General features: G+C 33.7%; 3 protein-coding genes across 10 annotated transcripts; 2 read left to right on the forward strand and 1 right to left on the reverse strand.

The window, feature by feature from the left end:
* Nucleotides 1-1,354: 1,354 nt before the first annotated feature.
* LOC140864181 (ATP-dependent Clp protease ATP-binding subunit CLPT1, chloroplastic) lies at nucleotides 1,355-4,794 on the reverse strand. Of its 2 annotated transcripts, XM_073268161.1 has the most exons (7): nucleotides 4,418-4,794; nucleotides 4,312-4,347; nucleotides 4,068-4,177; nucleotides 3,483-3,662; nucleotides 1,922-2,049; nucleotides 1,709-1,759; nucleotides 1,355-1,628 (listed from the first exon to the last, which is right to left on the reverse strand). In XM_073268161.1, the coding sequence occupies exons 1-6, from the start codon at nucleotides 4,639-4,641 to the stop codon at nucleotides 1,727-1,729; spliced, it is 711 nt and encodes a 236-aa protein (XP_073124262.1). In that variant the 5' UTR covers nucleotides 4,642-4,794; the 3' UTR covers nucleotides 1,355-1,628; nucleotides 1,709-1,726. The 2 variants fall into 2 exon arrangements, with proteins under 2 accessions (XP_073124262.1, XP_073124261.1); XM_073268160.1 differs by lacking the exon at nucleotides 1,355-1,628 and having other exon boundaries at nucleotides 1,662-1,759; nucleotides 4,418-4,793.
* Nucleotides 4,795-7,010: 2,216 nt separating this feature from the next.
* Nucleotides 7,011-14,002, forward strand: LOC140864179 (putative pentatricopeptide repeat-containing protein At5g37570). Of its 7 annotated transcripts, none has more exons than XM_073268152.1 (6): nucleotides 7,011-7,120; nucleotides 8,151-10,697; nucleotides 11,294-11,400; nucleotides 12,453-12,592; nucleotides 13,291-13,491; nucleotides 13,588-14,002. In XM_073268152.1, exon 2 carries the CDS (start codon nucleotides 8,270-8,272, stop codon nucleotides 9,926-9,928), a length of 1,659 nt encoding a protein of 552 aa, XP_073124253.1. In that variant the 5' UTR covers nucleotides 7,011-7,120; nucleotides 8,151-8,269; the 3' UTR covers nucleotides 9,929-10,697; nucleotides 11,294-11,400; nucleotides 12,453-12,592; nucleotides 13,291-13,491; nucleotides 13,588-14,002. The 7 variants fall into 7 exon arrangements, with proteins under 7 accessions (XP_073124253.1, XP_073124252.1, XP_073124259.1 ...); XM_073268151.1 differs by having other exon boundaries at nucleotides 8,151-10,406; XM_073268158.1 differs by having other exon boundaries at nucleotides 8,151-9,740.
* Nucleotides 14,003-15,176: 1,174 nt separating this feature from the next.
* Nucleotides 15,177-18,792, forward strand: LOC140864180 (protein YLS7-like). Its single transcript, XM_073268159.1, has 4 exons — nucleotides 15,177-15,641; nucleotides 15,863-16,492; nucleotides 17,017-17,291; nucleotides 17,805-18,792. The coding sequence occupies exons 2-4, from the start codon at nucleotides 16,033-16,035 to the stop codon at nucleotides 18,597-18,599; spliced, it is 1,530 nt and encodes a 509-aa protein (XP_073124260.1). The 5' UTR covers nucleotides 15,177-15,641; nucleotides 15,863-16,032; the 3' UTR covers nucleotides 18,600-18,792.
* Nucleotides 18,793-19,488: the final 696 nt, after the last annotated feature.

The raw sequence follows: 19,488 nt of genomic DNA on the forward strand, positions 1-19,488 counted from the left end.
ACATTAATAAAGATGTTTAGATTTTATACTCAAAATCTTATTTTTTGTACTCGATCTTGAACAATTAGTCCTTTATTTTTTGTACTCGACCTTGAACAATTAGTGCTCAAATATCATGTACTTGTACCATATTTTCAATGTTTTGTACTTAATTTTATCCGAGAAAAATAATGTGGGCCCAGAAAGTGCAAACAAGTTTTTTTTCTGACAAGGGACAGATTCTTAATTTGACTTTTGGTTTAGGGACTGAACATCAATTCACCCAAAAATCAACCAGACTGTTATAATAGATAATATAGAGGAAGAGATACTTTACCTTCTCTTTATGTTTTTAACTGTGATCTTGCAATTTCAAATGGTCAATGATAATACAAACATTTATTTTATCAAGTAACTACATCGAACACACAAACACACAAGTAAAAAATTCAATATACATGTTTTCACATAAAAATACCATGTGTGTGTGTGTATACACAATTTATATTGATCTCCAACACCTAAATCAAAGATCTTAAATATCCCAAACATCTAATGACTGCTATGATACCACCTGATATCGTAGACCGAGGTTAAAAATATATTTTTTATTTAATTGACATATTATTATAAATAATTATACATTAATTCATGCTAAAATTTATAATTTTATTATAATGTTATTACTTAATAGTATGAATTAATGTATTATAAAATAATAAAAAAATTACATCAGTAAACAAATTAATAATACTCAAATTTATTTTTAAGCCTCTAATTTAATCGATGAGTTGCTACTCTAAAATTAAAGTTGATATATCGATATGAATAATTTGAAATATCTATGAGGATATTATGATTTTGTACCATCATTTTCATTATTAAATATATAAGAATTCTAATATTTAAAAAGTTAGCTCATCGAAAATATCAACGGATTTCATTTTTTTTTTTTTTTGATAAAGTAAGTTCATGTTGTTAGTGGAGGCAAGCAGTTACGTGAGAAACCGATCCAATAACAATACGGAAACAACTCAACATCAACAAACAATATGAAAAATTATATATTTTTAAAACTGGAATTTTGTCACACATTTCATTGAAGGGTAGGTCTTTTGTAAAACGATTCACGAATATTTATTCGAAAGATAGGTCAACCATATTCATATTTACAATAAAAAATAAAACTTTTATATAAGTAACCAAAATAAAAGACTAATTGACCCGTGAGTTTTTGCCTTCTTTGAATCATATGGAATGATCTTTCCAATTATTTTAAAAAATTAATAATCTTGAGAAATATCATCATATAATAATTTTTTTCCCAATAAATCTTTGCTCCAATGTAATTAATTATGCTCATATATTGATATAAACAATCTTTTTTTTTTTATGAAAAAAAAATCTCTATAACAACTCAAAGATCGAATACAAACTCGCAACATTTTCTGAGAACACTAAATAAAGCCAATGAAGATAAACATTCCTCTCCATAAAATTCCAAGTCGATACAATCCATTGGTTCGTATCAAATTAAGTTAACAAAAGCTTTTGCATCCGAATCAAAACTTAACGCGATGGGAAAGAACACTTTTGCCGTTTGAAAACGGAAAAATCCAGACCCCTTAAGAAGAGTGTCGATAACTGGCCTGTATAGAATATCGTCAGCAAGAAAAAAAATCTATCTCCTTGGCATGTGCTGGTAATGAAGGTTTTGAGATTTTGACACCTGACTCATCGGGCGAAGTTACTTGAAGTTTAAAATAATATCCTTATCCATCTGTGGACAAGAAAGATTCGAAGTCTGCATCAGAGGATTCCAAAGAAATCATGCAACTTCAAATCGACTAAATACACAGCAAAAATGGGGTGGAACTAAGAATTTACATTTTCTTTTTCTCCTCAAAAATAACATGTTAAAGTTTATTTTCACAGAACTTACAGTTTTAGCCAGTTCTTTGGCCCTTTCATCGTCAAAGCCAAATGTAGCCATTATTTTATGCCCCGCTGATTCTTCTTGCGACCAGATTCCAAGAAGCAAATGTGAAACAGTAATCTCTCCACTTTCACCTGCGTTTTTTAGAGCTTTCAGTCGTAAAGACAGCAGCAAGCACAGACATTTGCTGAGAACTTAGTATTATACTTGGTTTTAATCACAAACATGAATGAGACTACATTCATAAATCAAACCCCGTCTATTCCAAAGCCAAAATTATGCTAGAAAAAGTCTACCACAAAATTGGAGTCAAAAGGTAGTCAGTTGCTTGAATGAGTTTGATGTTCTATCGAAAGGCTCAAAACAAGGAACTATGAAAATATGGTGGAACAAGCAACCATTGTTGTTCCTTATGATACTAGTAAGCATTTTGACTGATGCAAACAATAAACAAAAATTAGCAGAAAACAAACTGCCAAATTAAGGAGAAAAGAAGCGTGGAAACTAATGGAAGTTATAGTTTAGTTTTGACCAGCGAAGTTTATGTTCCTAAACTAACATTGATGTCCTCATTGAAATGACAGGAAATGCACAGAGCAAGACAAAAACGAAGAGAAGTAGGGCATTCATTATGATGTTTTAATTTCTAGAAATCTAGGCAACCCAATATTCTTCATGTCTTAAAGACGTCACAATCACGATAGGACTACTTAATGCCCATTGCCCATGAACAGACTAATACTTTACTTGGATTGATCTATTGTGGAAAATATGAGTACTGGGCCTCACAGCATTGACCAGCCAGTACTCACTATTGCTTCTATCTTACAGATGGTTACCTGACATTGCTCAAGCAAAGTAATATATCAATCATGTTTTGATAAGAGTACTTCAGATTCCACACAAAGAACCAACTAAAGTTGATCCCCGATCTTTTCCGGATCAATTTCGTAACCGACAAGGAGAGAAGCCGTTGATGATACATAATTCACATGTAATCCAACTAAAACAAGCAATTGATGAAATTCTCATCTGGTTCAACAATTAAATTTAGAAATTTTGATTTGGATAAAAGTGGTGAACCAAAAAAGTAAAAAGATGATCACTGTCTGCTTGAAACAATGAAAGGCCAAATTACGAAATTCATTATATGATAGGAAAACAATACATTACAGCATCAAATGATAATATAATTAAAAAAACTCAGGTGAAAGTTCAATTGTAGGACCGAACACCTAGCATAGAACCAAACCTTGTAGTTGTTAGTTGCCGTCCGTGTAAGTGAACTGAAAACTACAACTGGCAGAACAGACAAGCACTACATTGCGTGGGGCAGCCACACAAAGCAAGAGCTAGGACTAATTCTTCAACTTATAACTTAGAGTAATCAAACATTTAATATTGGATGTTAGCACAATTATAGGATCGATAGCTTGCTATTGCTCAAATCTACACTAATAAGAGCAGTAAGCTAACTCTTGTGTGCACAGTAAATCAGTAATCAAGGCTAAATCAACTATGCATGGTATATGGGAATACTTCAACAACATAAGTGTTCCATAACAACCTGACTTCATTTTCTCATCGACTGCCCAATCTAGAGCTCTCCGAGCTGGTTCAGTCAAGGGTGGATGCTCTGGACTGAAAACATACAAGTCAGCCATCCCTAGCAGCTTCACAGTTTCTTCTCGCACCTTGAACAGTGTGATTCCGTTTTCCCTCAAGAATTTTGCTGCCAAACTGGTTCCTGCAAGATCAACACCTGGTAATGTGACATTCACGACCAATAGATCACTTCCATTATGTTCGTGTGTAAGAATTTTGTGATGGATTGGTTTTCATCTAATAACTACCAAAACACGCACACACACATTTTTTCCTCAATATTTCAATACCGTAGCCTATGCTAAGACACTCATCATTTTTATATGACTACACTTTACATAGCATTCAACCTTATACCAACATGGTAACACATTACCAGGGCTTAAAATAAACTCAACACCGAGCACCAACACTTTCATTTCTTGAAGGAACAAAATTTACAAAGGCGTCTTCTTCAACCAAATCGACCAATTTGGTTTCTAGGATAGAAATAAGAAGCAAACTGGAATCAACTAGAAGTGGCAACAATCTTATGCAAATAGCCAACCTTCAACCAAGATCCCCATAAGTAGCGCCTCAGTCCCAGTATTTGGATACTTCAGCTTCCTAGCCTCCAACTCCGCCATAGCAAACGACTTTATCGCCCTCGCCGAAAATCTATAAATGCCAATATTAACTCTCAACTACAAATAGAACCCATACTTACTCAACCACAATATCATAAATCAACCCATATCTTGACTTCAAAACCAATAATAATAACCAAAGGAAAAAGGGCAACAAAATCTTACTTTGGCTTCTTGTCAGTAGCAGCACCTTCTGTCTTTCTACAAAACCAAAGATTAGTTAACTAATTTGAGCAAGCAATGCCTCAATAAATACAACATAAAGACTTACCCAGTTGGGAGGCTAAAAGACACGGTTGCAACAGTTGAACCCAGTCGTTTTGAAGCGACAACATTCAACCTTGATGATTGAATCGATAGCTTCGTACCCACAAAAGAATTCGACAAAATCTCTGGCTTCAACCTCACGAACCGCTCAACGGCTTCCCCGCAAGATTGCTGCGAGGATGAACAAGAAGGTGTAACAGGAAATACGGACAGTCCTTGAGCGGCCATTAACGAAGAAATCTGCGTTGAATTGAAGCCAAGTTACGTATTTCTTTCACGAGTCCTCGATTCGTTTCCCACAAATTCCTACAAACGAAGCGTGAGAACGGATTTTGGAGTTTTAACGCATTTGAAGCCTTGGATTTATTCCAGTTTTAACTGAAAATGGATAAACAAATAATGAAGTAAACAATTCCCTCTACGGTTTCAAAGTCGCTGATGCGATTTCTCGTGTACTTCTTCGCTAAAAAAAATGCAGTGTTAGGACTTTTTTTAATTTATTGTTTTATTTGATGCCAAATTTTTTTTATTATTTATTTATTGTATGTTAGATTTCTTGATCATGTAATTTGCGATTTTGAGACGAGAGTTTATTTTAAATTTGAGAAATTGATAGATAGTTTTCATCGTATATGTTTTTTATAAAGATCCGAGGAATTCTTTTTTTGCAAATCAGATATGAAAAATAAGTATTGGAGTTTGAATAAAAGGAGGGAGAAGGAGAGTACTTAATAAATAAATTGTTTTTAAGTTTCAAAAAAATAATAATAATAAATTGTTTAACTATAATAATATATATTTATCTATTGATCGAGCAGTTTATTCGATGTTGATAGATCAGTACCCAAATTTATTGCATAGGAGATGTAAATGAATCTGGATCGTTCGATCTATAGTTGAGTAATTACCGAACATTAAATTTTCTACACCTAGCTCAAAAATCCGTCTATTTTTCAAATATAGATATATTTTAGCAATTAAAAATTTTTTTACAATCGATTAAAAATAGGGGAGTGTTATTTACACTCCAAAAAGTGCTAATAACACTCTACCTTATCTATTTAATTAATTATTAGTCAATATTACCCTTATCTTTACTTTCCTTATATTATATAACATTTGGATTTAGATTTACCATAAAAAGTTTAATTCCAATTCCTTATATTATATAACATTTGGATTTAGATTTACCATAAAAAGTTCAATTCCAATTCTTTTGTACGCAAATAACTAAAACTATAATATTTTAAAAATTGGTTCACAAATTTTGTCATATACCGAAAGAAAATAAATTTAAAAAATATAACATTAATATTAAATATTTCATCCTGGTTTTAGAAAAAAATACATAAAATAATTGAGATATAAAAAAACTTTGAATTATCAAATTCTTATTTTTTAAAAAACTTAATTATCAAATTCTGATTAAATATTATAATAAGATATAAAATATACTAAATAATAAAATTAAAAATTAGATTATTTTTTATGTTTTTAGTATTTTTCTAAACTATACATGTAGAGGTAGACGTGGTGGTAGGTCGAAAAATTCGGAATCGGGTTATTCTGGTTTGAGTACTACCTGGTTTTTTTAAAAATGTATTACATTGTATTTATATTTTTTTGTTAATTAAAAATATACTTAAATAAAAAATACAAAAACATTAATATATTAGCATCCTTGACTAAAATATATAACTAAAATAATAACAATTATAATATTATTTATCATTTTAATTAAAATTTTAAAAATTAAATAAATCGGTACCCATATGACCCGATCAGGTAGAAATTTCTACCCAATATATTCCCCAAAATATTTGCATCGAGTTCGGGTTCTACTCAAACACGACAAACTACCCGAATTTTTCGAATGAAAAATACATCGAAGGTGTAAACAAATTTCACTAACGATAATATAATTTTTATAAAATTAAATTATTTGAATTTCATTCATTATATGTTGACATAAATAAACTATTAAAATTAATCCATATATTTTATTATTCATTTTGAGAAATTTTAAAATAAAGATAAATTAATCAATAAATTTGATAAATAATATTAATCTTAAAATTAATATTTTGAATAATAGTCATATTTCTTATATAAGATTGTGATTTGTGACAATCAAAAAATTTTACACCTAAATATTCTACATATTTTGTGATAAAATTGAATAATAAATTTTTATGTTCCTGCTAAAACTTAAGTTATAGTATTCAAGATTAAACTAAGTTTTTTTATTTTATTTTTATGTATCTAAAAAATTACGATAAAATTTTAAAATGCTAGAATTTGTTATTGACATACAAAATATAGTTTTAAATTATTCAAGGTAAATAAAAATGTTATACTATATAAGGAAAACAATTAAAAAAGGCAAAATTGTCTAGTAAATAATTAAATAGATAATGTGGAGTGTTATTAACACTTTTTGAAGTGTAAATAACATTCTCTTGTAAATATCTCCCAAGTGCTAACTTATATTTAGGTATAGGTAGTCCCTAAAAAAAAAAATTATTTAGGTAGTAAATATATTTTGAGTATACAATAAGATTAAAAATATATATACAAATCATCAAAAATCAAAAATTGAAAAAAGGGGGTAAATGGGGGAGAAGACGACATCGGTGTCACTTAAATCCCTTTTCTGCCTGTACTCCCAGAATCGTAATCTCTCCTTCCGAAAACCTCTGCGATGGCTGTAAGTCTCTCTCTGTATTATTATTTCATCGCAAATACTATCAGTTTTGTGCTGCAGTTTGCTGTATTAGTCTCAGTGAAGAAGTAATCGAGGGACCGAATTGGTCGTTTGACCATTTTTATTTGTAGTTGTTTGTTCACAATGAAAAGATTACCATGATTTGGGTTTGGTTTACCTTGAGGCCATTTGCTTTGACATGAACTCGGGATTGTAATATGTGCTGATTTTTTTTATATTTGTTTTGGAAAAGATGGTTAGATTAGAGTTGAGTTGCTGTAGTTTTATATACTATATTGCCAGTTCTTGGAAAAATCTAATATTTGGCTTCTTCATTAGTCAGTACTACCCCTTACAATTCGTGTTTGTACAATATGGTAGGAGTGAACCCAAAATTAGGCATTTTTGTTAGGTTCCCTATCCCCTTTTAGGCCTTTACACAATACTCGTATCAATAAAAATAAATAAATTATTTGTTAATATTTTTTTAACTAAAAGATCAAAACTTGAAAGCTCGTGTATATGATTGTTTTCATTTTTCACGTGTCCCAAATATATGTGTTAGTTTTGATATCTAATGGCATTTTTTCAATTATTTTATCACCATGCCCCTGTTGAATTTGTATTCTGATAATTGATTTAGCTATTGAATTTGTATTACTGTAGATTAATTTACTTAGTCCAACCAATTAAATAAGAATAAAATAGGAAATTTATTTGTATAATTTGTTTTTTCAATGAATTTTTAAACTATGTGAAAAGTCAAACAAGCCCATAAGTGTGTATATATTTGAGATAGGGAGTAAATGTTTTTAAAAAAGATTTGTACAAAATTTAAAAGAAAAAATTGTTTGAACTGAATTCGTGGAAAGTTGACAATCCCGAATCTCAACCTTACTTATTGAATTACAACGATGATGGTTGGATCTTATATATATATTTTTTTTGGGGGGGTGGGGGGGGGGGGTGAGTTTTTTGGGTTGCATTGTGTTGTTGAGAGTCTGAGAGGTTCTAATTTCTTGTATTTGACCAGGTGATGCTGTGTATTCGATTTGTTACACAATGGATCGACAAAGCGTTGTGAAATGGGAATTTTTAATGTTGGTTTAGGTTTTGTTTCAGAGTGTAAAATTGGAATTTTGTGGGAGTACGATGCTCGTGGGCAATCCATCGTTAGCTGTGTTGCCCCTTCTGAAAGCTTGCAAAACAGTCAAAGATCTCAACCAGGTTCATTCCCACATCATCCGCAGAGGTTACGATCAAGATCATTTCTTAATCACCTTGTTCATTTCACTCTGCTACAGCATAATGCCCACCAATCTCTCTTATCCCACCAGCCTTTTCTTCTGCATTTCTGATCCAAATATTTACCTCTGGAACACCATGATGAAAGCGCAGTGTGAGAGTATTTCCCTTAATGATTGTTTTTTGCTTTTTAGGAGGATGAGAAGGGCTTTAAATGTGGCTCCGGATGAATATACATTCACTTCTTTGATTAAGGGATGCACTAGTAATTTGGGTCTCAGGGAGGGAAGGGTTGTTCATGGGGTGGTGTTGAGGTGTGGAAGTGAAGGCGACGTGTTTGTTGGGTCCAGCTTGATCGATTTTTATGGAAAATGTAGGGAGATTGAATGCGCACGTAAGTTGTTTGATGGAATGCGTATAAAAAACGAGGTTTCTTGGACAGCGATGATGTCAGGTTATTTGAATTTTGGGGACCTGGGAGCTGCAAGACGTGTGTTTCATAAAATGCCGAAGCGGAATGAGGTGGCTTGGAACTCGATGATTAAGGGGTTGGTGAAGTTTGGTGATTTGAACTGTGCAAGAAAGCTTTTTGACATGATGCCTTCCAAGGATGAGGTTTCATTTACAACTTTAATTGATGGATATGCCAAAGCGGGTGATATGGCAGCTGCAAGGGCATTGTTCAACATGTTGCCTAAGAAGGATTTGGTTTCATGGTCTGCTTTGATCTCTGGGTATGTACAAAACGGAAAGCCTGGTGCGGCCGTAAATGTTTTTGGTGAAATTTTGTCTGCTGATGTGAAACCTGATGAATTTGTAATGGTGAGCTTAATGTGTGCTTGTTCACAATTGGGGTCCTTAGAGCTAGCAAAGTGGATTGAATCATATATGAGCAATGGTTCCTTTAACCTTAAAAGAGCTCATGTTATTGCAGCTCTTATTGATATGAATGCAAAATGTGGGAATATGGAGAGAGCAAATCTTTTGTTCGAGGAGATGCCTAGTCGTGACTTGATTTCTCTTTGTTCCTTGATACAGGGATTGAGCACTCATGGTAGTGGTGCTCAAGCAGTGCAGCTGTTCGACAGGATGTTAGATGAAGGCATAAGACCTGATGCAGTGGCCTTCACAGTTATCTTGACAGCTTGTAGTCACGCTGGCCTTGTTGATGATGGATGCCGTTACTTTGACCTGATGATTCGAGAATACTCTATTAATCCATCTCCTGATCATTATGCATGTATGGTTGACATTCTGGGAAAATCAGGAAAGCTCAGGGCTGCTTACGAGCTCATACGGTCAATGCCGGTTGACTCTCATGCTGGTGCTTGGGGTGCTCTTCTTGGGGCTTGCAGGCTGCATTGTGATATTTATCTAGGTGAGGAGATAGCCCATAGACTTTTTGAGTTTGAGCCTCGGAGTGCTGGTAACTACGTGCTTTTGTCCCACATGTATGCAGAGGCTGATAGATGGTTGGATATATCTCGTTTGAGAGACAAAATGAGAGAGAGAGGAGTTCAAAAACTTCCTGGTTACAGTTATATAGAGCCAGTTACCCCAGTTTGATCCTAATATTCTTGAGTTTGGCAGCGTTATTACATAGAAATCAAACGAGCATGATATTTTTTTCTCTCTCTTGGTTGATGCTCAGTTTGTTGTCAAAATATATATTTTGACCGGCTTGCCTTTGGCGATGGAATTGCAGTCATTGGTTTTACATGCAATTGCAAAAGAACTTTCCTTGGATGAGCACTAAGAAAGAGGCCTTCGTCTCAACCGGGAATAATCTGAAAAATACATTTCAGAGAGGATGTGAGCAAAAGACTTAATGATTGGTTTTATACGTCCATAAATTTTGTGTGTTGGTTTGATTCATTTGAGAACTTGAACCGGAGCTGCAAAATGAAGTTGGCCGGAGAAGTTTCAGCTGCTACTGTTCTGTGTAGCTTGTTACCAACATTCTTTGGCAAGTTTAGCTGTATGGATACTGCTAAATATTTCTTCGAGAACAGTTCTTCGGTTATATTATGTAAGGAAGAACCAGGTGGGAAAACTAAAGAAAATTAGAGCTTTCTGATGTTTAAACAATCTAAAATATTTTTATCGTGCCTCCTCCTATCTTCAAGAATTTTGTTGAAGGGGATGAAAGGGATATCATTGGCAAGAAAATTTTTCTTATCACATGTTTGAATACAAGAGTCAGAGAAGCCACTAACATCACAAGTTTTCACTAATACTTGATTCTTGTGTACCTTGATCGGATGGCTAAGTGTGCCCATCGATTGGCAATGCTATATGGTCAGGTTGCTTGCTTTTATTGATGCAGCCTTTAGTGGTAAAGTTGTCCCTTCATTATTTGAAAACCCAGAAATTTTGGAGCCATAATAAAATGATGTTATGTTCTGATATCTAAACCATAATTTTATTGGTTGCAACATGGAAATGATTGAGACTATGTTACTATCATATTGAATTGTGGTATTAAAATTATCCTTTGCTTACTTTTAGATCTGGAAATATTTTGAGGCAGTGTTATATTAACATTTTAATAGAAATCAGGTAGCAGGTGATAACCATATATCATTATTCTATTTTACTAGGTACGTTCATTTTCAATACAAGTACAATAATTTATTCTCAGCTAAGCATTATCACTAACAAATGTATCGTATAAATAGTAATTGACTAGGTGTGATTAGAAGGATTGCATGATTGGTAAATTGGTAAATATATGAGTTTTGTAGCCGAGTGACATGCATATAGCAGTAATTATGATTTATGAGACTAAAGAGATAGGAATGGATGGTATGATTGTCGATCTGGCAGAGCCTGTGGGTTGTTAATTAGCGAGAACCAGGGGAGTATAATTAGCCAGTTAATGATGTATCTAACTTGATATGATGTTGATGTCATGTGATTCATTTTGTTCAGGTGGTGGATGATGTATCCAGTTGATTGTTGTATTTGTCGACCAGTGGATGACGCATCTTGTGCTACATGATGTTGTTGCGATTCTAACCTGGGGACCTTATATTTGGGTAAGAGTTGTTAATGTGGATGTGCTTTTAGTCGCATATATTGATTGTGATATGATTTATTATGATATATAGAGGCATGAGATTATTATTGTTGGTTTTACGGCATAGATAATTGGCTTACGGTCTTTCGTGTGATGTTTTAGCTAAATAATGATTGAAGTTACTTTAATCTCAGGATATGAGTTGTTAATTGGTTTACAGTCCTTCATGTGATGTGCTAACATTAACTAAATTATGATTGATTGATATTACTCTAATGTCCTGATATGAGTTGATAACAGGCTCCATGTTGTGTATTAGTTGAATAATGATTGAAATTACTCTAATGTCATGATATGAGTTGATAATTGGCTTACGGTCCTTTGTGTGATGTGTTAGCTAAATGATGATTGAAGATACTCCAACATCAGGAAATGAGTTCATAATTGGCTTATTCTTCTTCATGTGGTATTCACAATTGTTTAATTCCTTTATAGAATTGGTTAGTTGTGTGGTTAGTGCGAGGTCAACCTTGGAGTACTACATTAGGTGGTATCAGAGCAGTGGTTAGATGTCTGAGATGATTAAGATCTTCGGTTTAGGTGTTGGAGGTCAATATTGATTGTGCATATCTATACATTTTTATGGTTTTCTTATGAGAATACATGTTTATTGAATTCTTTACTTGTGTGTTTGTGTGTTAAATGTGGTGAACAATAAATGTTTGTATCATCATTGACCATTGAAATTGCAAGATGGTAGTTAAAAATATGAAGATAAGGTAAAGTGTCTCTTGCTACTTGTTTATGTGATGATATTCTATTGTGTGTTGTATGAATTTAGTCTTGTCCATTGTGTCTAGACTAGACTATGTGGACTGTAAGACGATGATGTTGTTTCTGTTATTAAGGGTTGTATGCCACCGAGGTGCATGGGAAATTCTTGTACTGTATGGGTGGTACTTGATAATGACTGAAACATATCATATTATTTTCTCATCATATGGATATTAACTTTCTGCTGAGATTTTGGATTTTATACGAGATTCTGACCCAATTAATTATATAAATTAGGTGATGTCTAATATAGAAGGTGATGTGGATTCCTGTAATGATGATGTCAATTCGCACGTGTTGTCGCAATGGCCGAGATGATATGCTCAGGTGTTGAGGTGTGGTGTCATGATACGGAAACTCCAAAGGCAGTAACATAGGTGTGAGAGTATTTATAGTATGACATTTGTTCATATATATGAAGATTTATGATACTAAATTGTACCATATGGTTAATGGTGTTTAGTGAAATGATACATAATCTTCTAATAATTCCCGATCATGATGATGATAGCATGATTATTTGGTAGAGTGTTATTGACTTTTGAAAGAAATGTAAATCTGCTACAAGAAAAGAAATATTGATATTATGGAGGAATCTTATGGAATGATGGTGATAGTATGTTGATCTTTGAGTTTTATTAAGTTGCTAATTGATCTATCGATAACTAAAGTTAACTTTATTTTGTTTTAGCTTAGCTAGTAACATGAGTTTGATCTGTTTGCTTCGGTGACTTCTTTGTGATATGATATAGTGAATGATGACTGTTATTTATTATGTCAGTCGAATTTCTCGAGAAATTTGATTAAAGACCTTTGACAAAATTTTGGGTTCAGTTCTTGTTTCTTTAATCTCTCAAACATCTTATTTTATGGTTGGCGGCGCATGTTGGATTCTTTTTTCCTAACGGCATTTCGTGTTGGTTTTATGTTTTTGAAAATCAAGGGTTTGAAAGCTTGAGTTTCTTTCAACTTCTGCGTTTGATTTTTGGTGTGATATGTTGAATTTGAGTGTAATAATAATGTTTTTTTTTGTGATTATTGGTTCAAGTGTTCACTTTTTGGTTGTTTGATTCAGATGGGTTTCTGTTGATTACGATGATTTGAAATTTGGGATTGGGATGATAAGAAAGTAAAAATAGGGCAAATAAAATGGATGGCGGCATTGATTTTATCCAGAGGCTTGAAGAGGATATGTGCATGAAGATTTTGGGGTGTTTAGAGGACCCTTCTGATCCTGTTCACGTTGGTGCTGTTTCAAGTTCTTGGCGTCAGCCTGGTGAGTTGAATGTCTTTAGTCCAGGAGAAGCGATTTTTTTTTTCGTTTTTTTTTCGCGTTCTTGTTAACTTGTATTGAACTTGAACGACTATGCAGCTCTAGAATGGGCTTTGTGAACAGATCTGTCTTAGAATGTTCCCTGAGACATCAAACATCGATCATGTTTTTTAAACAACAGGCCGGCGTGTTTGAACTCACGACAAGTCGATAACAAAGGCATATGATTCTTTCGGATGGCCAGGCCGGACTTGTCGATGTCATGGAAAATATGATATCAGATGCTCTTTGTGCATCCAGGACAAATAATTGTCCTGAAGAAGAATACTTTGGAAGGTATTTGGATGAGAGGGGTTTGTGTTGGTCAAGCAGATGTGCACTTGTTAATTTTATGATAATTTTTTCCATTTTAATTTCACTTTTATAGTTCTCAATTATTTTTTTTTTTTTTTTTTTGTATCTGACAAAATATACATTACATTCTCAACTCGGGTTTCTAAAAAGAGCTCCCTTGTCGAGCACTTAATTGAGAAATATATATTTCAATTTTGTGTATCTTATTTTCTCTTCTTTTTTTTTTGTTTGCGACAGAGGTAATATAATATCTTATTTGGATTGAATAATTTGAACTTGAGAAAATGATTTGGGAGATTAATTAAAAGCTTGCATTTGATTTGAAAATCCTTCTATCCAATTGTATTCTAAACTCTAAAGTATTTAAGTAAAAGTAACGTAGGATAAGATCGTTGTCTTTATTATTTTTTTTCCAGAGATGAATTTATGTGCAAAATCGAAACTTATTATTTTTCACTATTTCATCCGTAATTTTTTCTTATGTTAAAAAAAATTATATTAACTATCTTTCATTGTTATCCAAAATAGACTTATTTTCTCTGGTAAATTACACTTTGCTATGACATGTATTCTAAATGTTGGACATCATCAAGACTTTACCATTGTTGATAAGATTTCACGTTGTGTTATCGTATTTCAGATTTCATTGAAGAATATTAAAAAAAAATCTACATAATTTTGTATATAAAAATCTTCTAATATCTATCAATATCTCTACAATGTAGTGGCATTAGCCAATATCCCTATTCATATATATCACGCACGTTTCGTTATGAAAATTAAAAACTAGTTGAGTTGAGGTTTTAATAACCCGTTCGAAATCTGGTAAATTCAAATGAACTTTCGTGAATGATTGCAACTTGCATTAAGATACTTAAAGCATACATTTTGGAAATTCATATATTTGGATATATGATTTTTTATATTCAAAATATATTGCTGATGTTTTTGTTTGAAGTCAAATACTAATATTGATCTTGTATTTTTTAAAAACAAAATTGACAGATTAGTCCGTTTCGTCTCCCCAACGACTCAATTAAAATTGTGTCACCACCTCATCCATGTTGTGGTTGGTGGGTCACGCGGGACGCACCGGTCGAGTTTGACAATAGCTAAAACAAAACCGTTTTTAAAATTTGCATATTTTGTATCGTGGTTCATATAAATATTAAAAATTTGAGATTTGGTCGTTTAAATTATTTTTTTGTTTTGATTATTGGGTTTTGGTAATGAAATGATGAGGGCACGTGGCACTGCGACAAATATATTTTCACAATTTAGCGAAAAAAAAAAGCTTTAAGTTTTATCACTTGGAATCCAATCCATATATTGAGTTTCCGTTTCGGGTAATATTTATCTAATTCCCTTCATTATTCTCATCAAATTTCAGGTTTGGATTAGAGAGAATTTAATGCATTATATTAGATTAGGAACTTATTTAACATTTTCTCTCCTGTTCGAGCCTGCGACGTGCTCAAATCACCATCAAATCCAAGCTTGTTATATATATATATTTAAATTATTTGGTTATAATCGGCAAATGGGATCCAGATGTTTCGATTTTGACTCGAGGATGGATATTATGTTCTAATAATTAAAGGAAAAAAGAAAACCCATTAAGGTGGTGGGAAAGAGGTTGCATTAATCATCAATAAATATATATAATTGCAGTTGTATTCCCATCAGATCCATCAGCATTGGAAGCACGTCAATTTCGTTCTAGCCGTTGTATATCACTGGGATTTCAGGTTGCGAGGTTGGCATTTGATTTTTGGGGAGAAGGGAGCTTATTTTTGCAGGTAAGTTTGTCTTTTTTTAAAAACAAATTATTTATTTGGGTTGTGTACTTTGTTGCCATTCACCAGTTTTTTTTAATGGAATGATGCGGATTTCGGATCATGTTCTTGTGTAATTTTAACAAAATCTTGGTTGTTTACTGCGGGAGTGATTTGATGGCATTTGTAATTTGACGCCATTATTTTGGTGTTCAGTGCTTTTTGTTTATGTTGTTGCTTTGCAGGTTTTGATCGAGATGGAGGAGTTATGGGGGATAATGGCCTGCAGATTTTACTGATTGATTACTTAGTGTGTGATGTCTGTATGTGAAAGCAATTAATTGGTGGTGGTTCAGAGGAATAATAATCTGGGTCTGCCTTAAAATCTGATCTCTGTAGTTTTCAATAGAATTCCATGACAGAAGTGGCTAAACCCGTCTATCATAGGAACTTTTTATCTATTATTGGTTTAGTGGGAGGCCTTTCTGTGTTCTTGGTTCTTGCCTCCACCGTCTTGGTACAACAACCAATTGGGTCAACAGTTCGTGGGTATTTCTATGTTGTTGATAGCTCCATAGAGGTTCGTTCGGATTCCACTGGTGGTTCGGTTTCTAATTCCAATTACAGCGATGGTTCTCCAGAGGATACACGGGGATCGAGTTCATCGGTTTTGGGTGGCAACGGAAATGGAGGTGTTTCTCTGCACGGGAATATCAATCCTGTTGGAAAAGGAACTGGAAAATCGACTCCCGGATCTCTAGAAAAGAATAACTTGTCAAGTTCAGTATTGGTAGAATCCGAGAATTCAAAGAACGTGCATCCATATTCTGAAGTTAGACAAGAAGAGGATAGCATTACAAATCCATCTTCTTCAGGTACTGCTGCCGAATACCAGTCGTTTATGTAATTGTTTTGTCCCTCACTTTGTGATATTTATTGTCGCTATTCATCTGTTAGCACTTTTAACCTGCTAGCATATACATTATTGCTAAGATGGACATAAAGTTTGTCTGTCCAACAATTGCAGATTTATTTAGCTTGGGGAGAATTACATTCCCTGTTGGTTTCGTGGGTTGCCTTTTTTATATTTTCATTTGTACGTAGCTAACAAATATTTCATGTGCCACAAAGAAATTCAATTCCTTGAGTCCTTGACACACCAAATGAATACGACAGCACTCTTGATGTCAGTTTTAATTACCATATTAATGAATTTTTAGTTGACCAGAACACAATTGCAGGACGTGTTGGCGTCTGCTACATTATTTTTTTGTATTATATTCTCCTATGATAATGCTATACCACGGGCTGAAGTTAAAATCGACTAAATTTGTTGTGTAGATTATATGACATCTGGTTCATATTCTTGACATTGTGAGTTCATCTTAATCATGCTCAGGTTGTGATCTTTACCATGGCACATGGATCTATGACCCTATTGGACCATTGTACACAAATAACTCATGTCCCGTGATTACCCAGACACAGAATTGTCAGGGAAATGGGAGGCCAGATAAGGAATATGAGAATTGGAGATGGAAACCTTCCAAGTGTGACCTCCCTAGGTTTGACCCAAAGATGTTCTTGGAGTTAATGAGAGGAAAAACACTAGCTTTTATCGGTGACTCAGTTGCGAGAAATCAAATGGAATCAATGCTGTGTATCTTGTGGCAGGTTAGAAGAGATTTCTTATTTTACTTTTGCTTACTTCTTCCCTTCTCCACTTCATTCCATTATTTATGTTCACCGCTGATTAGCAATTAATGTTTCTGCATGGGGAAAACTTTTTTTGGGCTGTTGCAAGTGGATCCTTGAAGGTTTTCTTTTTTTTTCTTTAAAAAAAAAGTTAGATTCTCTAGGTTCCTCTCTATTAATCACTCAAGTGTATTTTGGATCAACTCTAAACATTGAAAACCAGTTGCTAGAAAAAATTGGTATTTACAAATGCGGAGGAGAAGAATAAAGAATTAAGAACCTGGATCAAACACTATTTGTGCCACTTTGATTATAAATTGTGTTGGCTGACATATAAGCTATTGCTAATCATTAAATAAACTAGAAATTTAAGTTTTTTCGTTGATGTAATCTATTTATAGGAGTGTCACAGGATATATTAGAATGTAGGAATTTCTTGCATTGTGGAAAATACTCTAAAACCTGTCAATCTGTCATTTGCACTCTTATTAGGTTGAGGTTCCCAAAAACAGAGGCAACCGAAAAATGCAACGGTACTATTTTAGATCTACGTCTACAATGATTGTTCGCATATGGTCTTCCTGGCTTGTGCACCAAACATCCAAACCATTTGACTTTGCCCCAGAGGGCGTCGTCAAGCTTCACCTTGACTTACCAGATGAGGTCTTCATGGACTATATGTCAGGTTTTGATGTGGTTGTCCTCTCCTCTGGCCACTGGTTTGCCAAACAGTCGGTTTATATTCTGAACAATGAGATTGTAGGAGGACAGCTATGGTGGCCTGATAATTCCAGGCAAAAGAAGATTGATAATATTGAAGCTTTTGGAATATCAGTCGAGACAATTCTTACTGCCATAGGCTCTCATCCAAATTACACTGGTCTTACACTTGTTCGAACCTTTTCACCCGATCATTACGAGGGTGGAGAATGGAACACGGGAGGATCATGCACTGGGAAAGAACGGCCCATCTTGGAAGGTGAATTAGTTGAAAATCACTTCACCGATGTAATGCACGAGAAACAGGTGACAGGTTTTCACCGTGCGTTGAAGAAAAAGACTAACAAATCAAAAATGAAACTGATGGATATCACAGAAGCCTTTTCATATCGCCATGATGGGCATCCGGGTCCATATCGAAGTCCGGACCCAAATAAGATCACACAGAGAGGACCAGATGGTAAGCCTCCACCGCAGGATTGCTTGCATTGGTGCATGCCGGGTCCAGTTGATACATGGAATGAACTGGTACTGGAAAATATAAGAAGAGGATTCCAGGACTTGTAGAAATAATTTTGTTGTTAGCCCGATTGTAATTCTTGTTCATTATTTGTTAGAATCATTTTATTGTTCCACAACATAGAATAATGTGCGAGAGAAAGATATCATAAGTTTTATAGGCTATTGCTGATGCAAAATCTTTGTAGTTCACTCCTGTATTGTAACATATTACGGTAATAGCGCCAACAGGTCAGCTTCATCCGTTTGTCCTAATGTACTCAACAGACATTAGCACCCATCACTTTTCAACCTCTTTTCAATATTAGCAGTTTCTACTGTGTTGTATAGAAGGATGTATGTTGAAAAATGTGGCTGATTTTGTAGCTAGACTTTTATGGCTGGCTACAGCGTATCCCGATCGGAATGTAAGCCTCTTCTGTGTACTGAAATGCTTGGGACGGGTTGTTATTAAATATCCACTTTTAGACCCCGCGGGGTTTTCCTTTGTTGGGAGGATCTGAGCGTGTTGGCTTTATTTTCAAAAAAAAATTCTTCATAGCCATGGTGCAATAACAAAGTTTAATTGAAAACAACGCCACATTGTTTGATTTGGTTATAATATTCTACAAAAGTAATGTGGTAACTGGTAAGATTGTTTTTATCATAAATATTAGAATTGAAACATAATATGCTATGTTAATACTAATAAATAAAAATACATAAGAATTACAATTCAAACGATAAATATATAAATTATAATGCGAAAAATGAATTGGATTATGATAAATTGAAAAAAAAAATGAGGGAAAATGCCGACCTTTTTTGAAAGGGGTCAAGTTCAAGAAGTAATTTATCTATACTATTATATAAAAGTTGAGACTCATATAACTGTTTTAGTACGTTTGATGACACCAATACAAATTTACAACTTTAATCCTCAAACATACATTGTACT

Source organism: Henckelia pumila, chromosome 4, assembly GCF_033568475.1.
Source record: "Henckelia pumila isolate YLH828 chromosome 4, ASM3356847v2, whole genome shotgun sequence".
Lineage (NCBI taxonomy): Eukaryota > Viridiplantae > Streptophyta > Magnoliopsida > Lamiales > Gesneriaceae > Henckelia > Henckelia pumila.